The sequence below is a fragment of the Lottia gigantea genome (genome assembly GCF_000327385.1).
Source record: "Lottia gigantea unplaced genomic scaffold LOTGIsca_231, whole genome shotgun sequence".
NCBI classification, from domain to species: Eukaryota; Metazoa; Mollusca; class Gastropoda; family Lottiidae; genus Lottia; species Lottia gigantea.
The window spans coordinates 144,300-156,849 of record NW_008708651.1 but is presented as its reverse complement, the minus strand read 5'-3'; the positions used below and the strand labels follow the sequence as shown (position 1 = coordinate 156,849).

At 32.9% G+C, this 12,550-nt stretch overlaps 1 protein-coding gene across 1 annotated transcript; it reads right to left on the bottom strand.

Annotated features, from left to right (window-relative positions):
* Positions 1–9,541: 9,541 nt before the first annotated feature.
* LOTGIDRAFT_175003 (hypothetical protein) lies at positions 9,542–11,720 on the bottom strand (the record flags this gene model as incomplete). Its single annotated transcript, XM_009055097.1, has 3 exons — positions 9,542–9,564; positions 10,592–10,891; positions 11,663–11,720. 3 exons carry the CDS (start codon positions 11,718–11,720, stop codon positions 9,542–9,544), a joined length of 381 nt encoding a protein of 126 aa, XP_009053345.1.
* Positions 11,721–12,550: the final 830 nt, after the last annotated feature.

Below are 12,550 nucleotides of genomic sequence, written 5' to 3'. Positions count from 1 at the left end.
CAAACGATTGTACCTATACACAATTAATTTGCAATTCGTTACAAACATGGAAAGAAGAATATTTTGATGTCAATAATCGCAGAGGCTTATGGGATTTTATAAAGTTTAAAATAAAGACATGCACAATCACTTACTGTAAACAGAAACAATAAAAGATAAATTAAGTAAAGAATTAGAAGAACTAGATATTACTCGACGATAATTACCAAGAAAACTGCACTCAATATGAAATTATAAAAGCTAAATTAGATAATATGTACACAGACGAAGCAAGAGGTGCCATTCTGAGATCGAAGATCCAATATGCTATAGAGGGTGAAAAGAACACAGCTTTTTTCCTGAACTTGGAAAAACAAACACAAAAATCAACTAAAATTTCTTAACTAATAACATCAGAAAGTAATGTAATTGATAAACCCAATGAGATTATGAATAATATTGAATATTTTTATAAAAACCTTTAAGAGTGAAACCTTTCTTATTCAAGTTAATACACCCGAATCAGACTGCATTTACAACAGACATATTCAAGAAAATATCAGAATAATAATAATTATCACATTAGCCCAACAAAAGCGCATATCTGGACTGCTTCTAGCAATTGACTTCAAAAAAGCGTTTGACAGTATTAATCATAACCATATGCTGGATGTTTTGAGATATTTTGGTTCTAAAAGGAATTTTAGACGACGGATCAAAACGCTTTATAAAGATATAGAATGTGCAGTATTCAACAATGGTTATAGTACAAAATATTTTCCTATTAAATCAAGCCATTTTATTTAACATAGCCATTGAAACATTGTGTATATACGTACGTGCAGATAGCAAATATAAAGGCATTGCATTTGGAAATGAAGATTTGAAAATCATAGCATTTGCAGATGATATCACTTGTTTACTAAAAGATTTTAAAACAGCTCGACATCTTTTGGAGGTTTTGAGGCATTTTAGTCTTACATCAGGATTATCTATTAATCTGTCAAAAACGGAAGCCATGGATTTGAATAGTAATATCAAAAATTTATCTAACCTTATTAATAACCTTGGTTTGCCTGTCAGCAAAGATTATATAAAAATTCTGGGCATCTTTTTCTCATTTGATGAGTCAATTAAGAATAAATTAAATTTTGATAATAAACTAGAAGAAATTGAAAATATCATAAATAGATGGAAAGGACGGAATCTTACTTAAATTGGTAAAATTCAAATAATTAAAACATTTTGTTTATCCAAATTATTGTATCAAGCCTCAGCTATTTATGTACCGCAATATGTCATTAAAAAGTGTAATACCATTATATATAATTACTTATGGAACGGCCCTGATAAGGTTAAGCACAATGCAATTTGCCAAAATAAGTCCCTAGGGGGTCTGAACATGATTAACTTAGAGCAACACATTATCAGTAAATCGATATTTTGGATTAAGAAATTATTTTCTTTCAAAAATTAAGTACCGGTATGGATTAAAACATTTTTATTTAGTATGTTACCGTATGACGGAAAACTAATTTTAGGCACCAACTTTACACATCAAGTATTTAAAATACACTCTCTATTTTATAAAAAACTCATATTAAACTGGTATCAAGTTTATACTTCACATATTGACAAAGTCGTCCCCATAGAAAACCAATTATTATGGTATAATAAACACATTAAAAAAGTAATTGACCCTAATAATTTTCTGTCCATTAAAAAAAATCTACTGTTTATTCATGAATTTATCAGTCCAAATATGATTAAATATCCAATATGCTATCACTCATCAATAGCAAATATATGGAACAAAGTTAAAACCCTCATCAAAAATAACAAACATCGATCTATACTATCAACAAATAGTGATGTGCATGAAGATATAAATCAGAATTTGAATCTAATATACAAAAAAGACTTAGATAATATAAAAACAACCGATATTTACAAATCATTATATAGTAAGCCAAATAGTATACGTAAATGGGAAGATGAGCTAAATATTAATATTGACGATGATGCGTCCGAAAGGATTTTTAACTTACCATTAAATGTATGTTGCGATGTTAAATTGCAAAATTTCCAATTCAAATATATTCATAAAATAATTTTTACAAACAACATGTTATGTCTTTTTAAATTAGAACCATCAACTTTATGTACGTTTTGCTATGCTAGTATTGAAAATATCCATCATTTATTCTTACACTGTCATTTATCTCAGAGTATATGGAATGTCTTGGAGGAACTACTGTGCAGTAACAGTATTCATATTAACCTGACCACTAAAGTCCTCTTTTTCAAATAATTGTGATTTCCTATTTGTAAATCATTCTAAAATATTAACTAAATGTTATATATATAGATGTAAATTAAATAATACCATACCAGTAAAGGAAAAATATGTTGCTTTTTTGAAAACAAAATCTTAATTTGAAATGAAATGCTTTGATAACAATGTGTTAATAAAAAAAAAGTGGAAATATTTAACACTATAAGCAGCTAAAGTAAAAAGTCAAGGGCAAAAACATTCATCAAAAATATCTCAAGTTAGAACTTGACCGAGATCTTATCAATTCCAATGATCACACCAAGTTTCATCAAAATCGGTTGAAAACTGTAGCTTCTATTGTGCTCACTAACAAATTTTGACACGTTTTTCATAAGTCAAGGGCAATAACTAAAAAACCGTTCATTGAAAATGCGTCAAATTTGAACTTGTCCGAGATCTTATCAATTCCAATGATCACACCAAGTTTCCTCAAAATCGGTTGAAAACTGTAGCTTCTATTGTGCTCACAAACAAATTTTGAAGCGTTTTACAAAGTCAAGGGCAATAACTCCAAAAGTGTTCATCGAAAATGCCTCAAGTTAGAACTTGTCCGGGATCTTATCAATTCCAATGATAACAAGTTTGATCAAAATTGGTTGAAAACTGTAGCTTCTATAGGGCTCACGAACACATTTTTGACGCGTTTATACAAAGTCAAGGGCAGTAACTCGAAAATCGTTCATCGAAAATGCGTCCAGTTAGAACTTGTCCGAGATCTTATCAATTCCAATGATCACACCAAGTTTCATCAGAATCGGTTGAAAACTGTAGCTTCAATCCTGCTCACGAACTATTTTTAACAAATTTCGACGCGTTTTAACAAAGTCAAGGACAATAACTCAAAAACTGTTCATCGAAAATGCGTCAAGTTGGAACTTGTCCGAGATCGTATAAATTCCAATGATCACACCAAGTTTCATCAGAATCGGTTGCAAACTGTAGCTTCAATCCTGCTCACAAACTATTTTTAACAAATTTTGACGCGTTTTAATAAAGTCAAGGGCAATAACTCAAAAACTGTTCATCGAAAATACGTCAAGTTGGAACTTGTCCGAGATCTTATCAATTCCAATGATCACACCAAGTTTCATCAGAATAGGTTGAAAACTGTAGCTTCAATCCTGCTCACGAACTATTTTTAACACATTTTGACGCGTTTTAACAAAGTCAAGGGCAATAACTCAAAAACCGTTCATCGAAAATGCGTCAAGTTAGAACTTGTCCGAGATCTTATCAATCTAAAGCATCACACCAAGTTTTATCAAAATCAGATAAAAACTGTACTCTCTATAGTGCTGACAAGAAATGTTGACGGATGGACCGACGGACCGGGGCGACAACAATATACGACCACATATTCATGTGGGCGTATAAAAATCTGTAGTGTGTAAGGACATTTGTATGTGCGTGCGTCTATTATTCGGTCAAATTATCGGTCACAGCCAATCAAACATCACGTGATGAACAGAAGCCCTCCCACAATAAATGTAAATAAATATTGCGCATTCCAGTCAAAAAGTGACTATTTAGGATAGAAAATGTCTAAAGACCACGAGAAACATATATAGACGTATATTGTACAATGAGAGAGTGTTTCGAAGAAGAGAACAGAGTCATTCACGTAATTTAGGTAGTATAAGTGTCGTCGGGATGCTGGTGTCAGTAGTGAACGTGTGAATTTGGAGAGAATTGACAAAAATCTGCTTTCATCCAAATTTGACGACCTCTGCTGCAATCGATTGTGTTTTCACCAAGCCTGCAACAGGACAAAATCATTAGCCTAGACAGAGAGTCAGAAAACTAGCAATAACATGTAAGGCAAGTGAAGAGTTTTCAAAGCAAAATCAAGTCATTCACCAACAATCCACAATCTTTAATTTCACTAAAGACTAAGGCTAATTCATGGTTCTGTTTTATCAAAAACTACTGAACCGCTTAAAAAATACATGTACCCTTGTCATTCCTAGTGATACCTAGCATACCTATATTTTATGTAAAAAGTTCCTATCAAGCAACATTTTACTTGGATTAAATCATCTATTGAGAAGAGATTAAATCACCCTATTTACTGATTCAGTTTCTATAAAAAGAAATCATTTTCATATGTTATAGGTACTTAGGTGTTTCTTCATTACCTGAATACACTTTTAGTATTTTTGGAAAGAAAGACAATGTATAAATTTAACATTCAATGTTAATTTCTTTTTTCAACAAATAATGCTCATTGATTTTTATACGCCCACATGGAAATATTGCCGTCGCCCCTGTCATCCATTCACATTTGTTGTAGATCTCGGTCAAGTTTGATATTGGTAATAATCGGATGAACAGTTTCAGAGTTATTGCCCTTGACTTAGTAAAACACCTTGAATCTGGCTTGTATGCACGATAGAGGCTGCAATTTTTTTACTGATCTTGATGAAACTTAGTATGCATGTAGATATTGATGAGATCTAGGTCAAGTTTGAAATTAGTAATAATCGGATAAACGGTTTCAGAGTTATTGCCCTTGACTTAGTAAACACGCGTTGAATTTGGCTTGTATGCACGATAAAGGCTGCAATTTTTATCCGATCTTGATGAAACTTTGTATTCACTTATATGTTGATGAGATCTCAGTCAAGTTCGAAATTGGTAATAATCGGATGAACAGTTTCAGAGTTATTGCCCTTGACTTAGTTAAAACGTGTTAACTTTGGCTTGTATGCACGATAAACTTCAGACTTTGTTACTTTGCTATCATTTCTTACAGCTGGTAGTGGGCGTATGTTATCTTGCCTGGCAAGCTATCTTTTACAAACTGCATTCCATGCCCTATATATGGCCCTAACTTTAAAAATATGTTGAAATTTTACGTTACATTTGTTATATGAATATAGCCTGTATTAGAATGGTGTTGTTAATTTTATAAAATTATTTTTTACTTCCTTGTTTTTAATTAATGAATATGCTTGAAAAAAAAATGTTAGTAATATTCATACAGAAGTAGGTCCATGTAGGCCTAGATTATACTTAGGCCAAGCCTACAACCACACTTTAGTCTCCTTTATTTTTATTAAAAACAAGATTGAAACAAGCAACTTATTGACTGTTTTATTTATGGTCTGTGACGTCTTGACCTAATTATGCGCAACCATGACGATGGCCCATATTGCGACACCTCTCATTGGTTGAACTAAAAATATCTCTACGCCTTTTCCAAGAAAACCTTATCACTACGAGAAAATGGTGGCTATACACCGCAATCAAAGAGTTTGTTACTTTGATGCCGGGAACTTTCTAAAGCTATGAAAAATTTGTGGGAACTTTTAACTGCGAGTTAGCCAAGCATAGTTTTACTTTTCTATGTGAAGCATATGTCGTACGGATTTTGTTGGAGCTGACTTGAAACGATACGTGCGTACTGAATTACGCCTATAGGGTTTATACTTGGGTGATAACAAACACTCATGCAAAGTTTCGTCAAATCTGTGGAGAATTGTTGCATCTAGCGTGTTTAAAAATTGAACGGGTTTTCAAGATTAAGGGCAGTAACTCATACTAATTATTTTTCGATTCTTCTGATTTTCAATAGGGTTCATCCTTGGGTGATTACGAACATTCACACTAAGTTTTTTCAGATTCCGTGAAGGCAATAAACGCCCCCCATTTGATGTGGGCGTATTTCCATAATATGAACATCGCCAAAAATTCTGCCAAATTGGAAATGTTTCGTTTTATAGTATGCAATCTGCGATCCTAAAGATAAACAATATAAGCGCAAACTTTAATAAGCAACTGGGGCCAATTAAAACCCCTGTCTGACAGTGCAGTAATTATTATAGTTTGTTACTGCGTGACATCATCAATTGGACATAACAAATCAAATCAAATTTGAATAAGCCTACAAGTTTGATAAGCAAGGAAATATCCTTGAGCAATTTAGTGCAGGGTATTGTTCCACAAAAAATCTTATGAGAGGTTTTAATCCAAAGTGGGTCGTTCCACAAAAAATCTTAACTAACATTTACAATAATCGTAACCTTACAGCAGGTATAAGCTGTCAAAGATTATGTCCATCACGTATAGGTGAATAGAAGAACGTAAAAATGGAAGTTAAAATCGCATGGGCATATCTAGACGAAAACAATGGCAGTGATATTTGCAATCTATGGTGATGTTAATAAAAAAGAAAGAAAACAATTCAATTAGGACTAAATCATTTGAGTCTCACACAGAAAGAAAAATACAGATTGCTTTTAATATTAAAAGATTAATATTTTGTTTGGTAACATTGACAATTGACGTTTTAACTGAACAGAATCACTGACATGAGGGGTGATATCATTGATGGAGCTACGAACTCAGTGACGGAGTGACTGTTGAGACACATAGAACAGTTGCCACATAGAATAGTGCAGTAAAAAGTCAAACAAGTTTTCAAAGGTAAGCTTATACTACCTCTGTGAAAGCTGTGGTAAAGTTACCTCAGTAGGTGACAACACGCGATGCCCAAATATTTGACAAACATAGGCTTGCGGCAAGTCTCACAAGCGAATACGCCCACCACCAGCTTGATAAAAAGCTAAATGTGAACTGTAAAACAAACTCTATATCATAGTTTGATGCAATATCACATTTAGCTTGTACTTTCATTAGGAGGCAGACAGCAAGTTTGCTTTCTAGAAGCTAAAACCAACTTTACCATTTTTATACGCCCACATTATAATGTGGACGTATATTGTCGTCACCCACCAAGTCAACAAATCTCAACTGAATGTCCCGAACAACTTTAGGTGCTGTAAGATCCTCATATCGTGGATAGAGCCAAACCATCTTACAACTATGTCCCTTATCATGAGATTATGAGCTCCAATTACCTGCACATTAATGGAATACCATTCTTTTCGATTGTGAAATAATCCAGCTTGATAACCATTCAGACATTGCATGGGAACATGTGTATAACAGTCAATTGTCCCAATTATTCCCGGAATCTGCTCAATATCGTAAAAGCCTCGTTTTTATTTTATTTTCATCTGGTGAATACCTATTATATCCCCACGGTTATTTGGAAAGAGCCACTAGCATACCACAACGCAGACATACCAATAATTGAGGTAATTGGTTGAAATAGTCCTCCTTTGTTACAATTTCAATCGCAAACATTTTTAAAGTACGATTAAAGTCTGCTACCACCATATCTTAGACTTAACTTTAGATTTGTTAACAAAAAGCTCATGTGAAGTATGAATTATATCAAAGAGTTGCGCAGCATGCTCAAATTTGATTAAAGTACAGCTAAAGTTCGAGTGCAGCATGCAGCCCTTTCAATTTATGTCATCATTTCCAAACATAATTAGTTATCATTATTTGTTACAATCTGCACATAAAAGAAAATTTCAACACTTACCACTTTTCTGGTTCTGTCATCTGCTTAGCGAAACTCGTTTTTACTTATGTCTTTGTCCACGAGAATTACTTTCGATTACTTTTAATCTTTAACAGTCTAAATCCTAATCTTACGACTGTTTTGTGGAACACACGTAATAGTAAACTTTAGATAGCCGTATATTCGTGTCATAATTGAAAACTTTCAAATTTTTGTGAAACGATTGACAGATGTTTTCAGTGGGTTACTTAACTACCCATTCATGATATAGTGATTTTCTCTAAAAGTTATGTTCAAATTTCAAAGTTATTGTGTCATTCTCTAGTTTGAATAGTAAAGAGATTGATTTTGTAATACTTTATGTGTATCGGGTACTCTAATAGCATCAATTTGCGCCATTCCAATCTTAAATCTGTGGTTCCTAAAACAATCATTGATCGCAAAATATGCGTTATCACAAAACACTTCTGTTTTCCTGTACATAAAAACAATATGAACTTTTATAGGTCATGTATTCATGCACCTTGTAAACATATTCATTGCTGAATTACATATTTTCATCTCCAAGGTTCAGGTAATATTAAATCTGGCAACTCATTTCATAAATCTCATATTACATAAGCACTCGTTTAAGATCCTCTATTTATCACATAAGGTGATTAGTGACGTCATAAAATGTTTAGTTTGCAAGGACCACAGATGTCTCGACTTAATATTGGAATGGTGCAAATTGATGTTATCAGTGTCACCGATATTCATAAAATTTGACACATTCAAGACCAATCACTTGAAAGCAGCTTCAAGCTTTACTTAGTATTAACAGGCACATAAGTAACATCCCTTAAGAGAAATTATGGAATATTATTCATATATAAGGCGACACCAATTTATAAACTTGGATTACGGGCCCTCCGACCTGCTTTTTTGACGAATCCCAATAAAAATAAAAATGAAAAAATCTATTTTTTTTTTATTCTTACTGTGTCCGCCGATGTAAAAATTTCAACACGAAATCCTAAAGGGACGTAACTCGGTTGATAAGTTGTACTCGCTTAGCGAAAGCGTTCACTGTTGAATGGTCAGTCAGTGTTAATGAGACAAAAGGCTAGTTCCACGATGTTTTTGATAACGGTACTACAAAGCAAGTACGACTATGCAAATGAGGTGCCTGCAAATTTCTAAAATAAATCTTGAACCGAAGCTATTTTCATTCGAAAGATAAATTGGTTTGTAATATGTTGATTGTTGGCTAGATAGTTTTAAAATTTGTTTTTATTATGAGATTAGTTCCGGAAATCTGGAAAAGCCTTTCAAAAAATAAAATAAACCAATAACACATGATTTGTGATTTGGTTCGTTCCAGTCTGCAAATTTTGTAAAAATTCTCTCGTCGGCCATTATTCAATTGAGGTGATGAAAATACATCTATGTGAAAATGTGAGAAAATGAGCGTTGAACTCGATGTTTATATCAACGTCTCCATATGTACCGAGGGCCGTGTCACAAAATGAACTATAGTGCGTGCCTCTGATGACGAAAATGTTGGTAATTTGTTGACGCGCTCCGGATGCAGCGTTAAAGCCGGTATCGAAATAGACCATGAAACTACCGATGTAGAGATAGTTACACCCGTAGCAGTTTTAAGACAATTTAATTTTAAATCCATAAGGTTTAATCTGGTGTCAAAGAATGATAAACAATGTGCTATTTCGTCAAAGCCTTCTTCTTGAAATGCAGATTTTTTGATTTTTTTACTTTTATTCCCCCTGCTCCCTGCTTTTTTCAAAAGTTTTGCCCGTAATTCAAGTAATTAAATTGGTGTGGCCTAAGTTTTCTTATCACTTTGTGAAAGAGATTCAAATAATAAGTGATAATGTACCTGGTGAAAATAAGGACATTCAGCATTTAACAATATGAATTATTATGCTGAATGCAGAATTCATTGATATCCTTATTATTTTGTCTAAATAAAACAAAGAATAGTCAGATAAAACACATTTTTACATTAAATTGTTAGATTTTCAATTGACTATAAAACTGGAAGTAAACATTGCACAGCACAAATGAGTATATCACTGGATAGATATCATCAAGGGCAACAAATTTTGTTCAGGCCACAAGGTCACCAAAGGTCAAGGTCACAAAATAGAAGCCTTTGAAATTTTAGACATTTCCGAAAATTTTTGAACCAGAAATAAAAGAAAAGCAAAATCGAAATTCAAAAATCTGCTTCCAAATTTCTTTTCGCAATCGATTGTAATATCCAGACATACCAAAATTATGAAAAGCACTCTATATAAGGCTACTCTGTTACATCCGGGTCCGGTTTTATGATTTGAAGTTTTTTGTATGGCTATTAGTAACATATTGCAAAAAGAATTTTTGAAATATCTTTAATATTCCGGAAGTTGAATTTTATATTTTACAAGCGAATAGCGTCAAAACCGGAAGTGATATTGAAATTTCGAAAATTAGTTTTTGTTTGTAATAAAAGTGTTTATCTCTAAGTAAGTTTTCAAATTGATCGAAATAGAATTGTAGAAGTAAGATAAAAGGTTAAAAAACTCAAAAATTGGAGCTCAAAAAGTCAGTGACAAAAGTCAAAATTGTGGATTTTTTCAATTGCTATCTTGTAGTCATTAGCGCGAAGTAATAAACAGTAAAGTTTGAACAAATTCAGATGAGTATTAAAGATGATAAATGGAAAAAATCGAAAAAAAGCCATTGTCAACCGCTCATTTCCGGTTGGTCAAAATGGTACCAATTTACATTTAACAAATAATTGTCCAATATTTTGACTAGAAAACAACAACAGACAGTCTGTGGCATGTTTCCTTCCTAGAAAACAAGCGAAGGTAAAATTCGAAAAAAAAAAAAGCAAAAAAAAGCAATAAAATCAAACTTACAATAAACTGGTACAGTAGTTGATCCTTGTCCACCAGAATCACCTCTACAAGACCATGTTGTATCATCTTGTTTATTTATATTACTTATATTGAGATATAGTGTTTTGTCGTTATTATTTATACATCGACATTTATATCTATTATCTGTTGAACTACTCTCACAGTTTATCATATTACATACAACAATATTGTTTCTACGGAAATCTACAAGACTAGGTGAATCTGTAACATCACATTGTAATGTATAATTTTCACCTAACACTGCATAACTTTCAGGAACTCCTCTTAAAGTATATTGACCTGTAATACAAATAAAATTTTGAACAGAGCTGGTTTAATTATATATTTACAAAGTGTAAAATCACGACACCTGATCTTCGTTTTATGAATATGTATACACATACCGAATTCCATTTTATTCCTTCAAACACTCTAGTTTTTAGAGTGTTTACGAGCACTCGATGTTGATAGAAGCACTTACTGTATAGAGGTTAAAGGACGATAACTTCCCAAAACTGACGTAAGAGGCCTAAATCTTGAAAAAGCCTTAAATTTAATCAGAAGTAAACTAAACTTTCTCAAACCTTTCGATTTAGTTTTTAGAGCGTTTACAAGCAAATAGAGAGATGTGGACGTATAAAAATGCTCTTTTTCCACTTTCACAAATTGAAACGAAATGAAATACATAAAAGAGCATTCACACCAAGTCATGTAAACAAAAAGATTGCTTGTCAGGCAAGGTAATATACACCCACTGGCATCTTTGATTTTGAATAAAAAATTTTGGCAGTACAGTAACAATCACCAGTATGAAATATTCAACCTTCAGTCATACACTTCTTTTGAACTTTTTGGGGTGATACTGAACAAAACTGCCAAGTTGTCAAAAACCCGGCAAGAATCGTGCCTTTTAGTGTTTACAAACACTCACAGTTTCTTCAAAATCTGCTAAGAATTGTGCTTTCTAGAGTGTTTTCGAATAATTGGGGACTGATGGGTGGATGGAAATGGGTGATGCAAATATATGTTCCACATTTCATGTAGGCATATATAACTACGTTAAAGACTCACCATTAATACTACCAAAAACAAAACCGTAAAGAAGGAAAAACTTGATCATATTTGTCATAGTGAAAAAATCTGTATCTGGATCTGGAAAAAGATGATTTAACTTGTCACACAAGGTATAAAACTATAACACACACACTCACACAGCAACTGTAATGAAATATCATTAAGACATTTAAAGCAATTTTCGGGGGTTGATTTGGGTCTTGAATATATGTAAATAGTCTGCAGATGTACTAGAAATGTACAAAAATCATATAATTGCCATTTGTAACTCGGGTCTGATGCCACTCTAGTCAATATAAATATGGTTTAACACGCTAGCCCGCGATCTTAAGTCACAACGTGTGTGTCAAGCATACTTTTGTTAACCAACATGACGTGATATACGGATGGAGTATCAGCACTTTATTAAGACCAGATGCCAAATACACATAGTTCCTAAACTGTAGCCCCACAGTTTTATTCTTCAACCATCTAATCCATACAGACTCGATCAACAGCAGATGTTTACTTGATTTCCTTATTTGGACTTGATCAGATGTGGACAAATATATGAATATCAATACCGGTATTTGGTAGTTGGAGATGGTCATGTAGCATGGATTGGCCAATTAAAACAAACAAAAACAAAACTAGCACATGTCATGGTGTTTATTGTTATGATGCATGTTTTTTTATTGTTGATTTGACACAGTTTATGCGCTCCAGTCTAGAATCATCTGCAATCACACCAAATTTCATATAAATCGGATGAAAACTGTTGTCTCTATTGTGTTCACAAACAAATTTTGATGTGTTTTTCATAAGTCAAGGGCAATAAATCGTTCATTGAAAGTTCGTCAAATTCGAACATGTCCATGATCTCATCAACTAATTTTGACGTGTTTT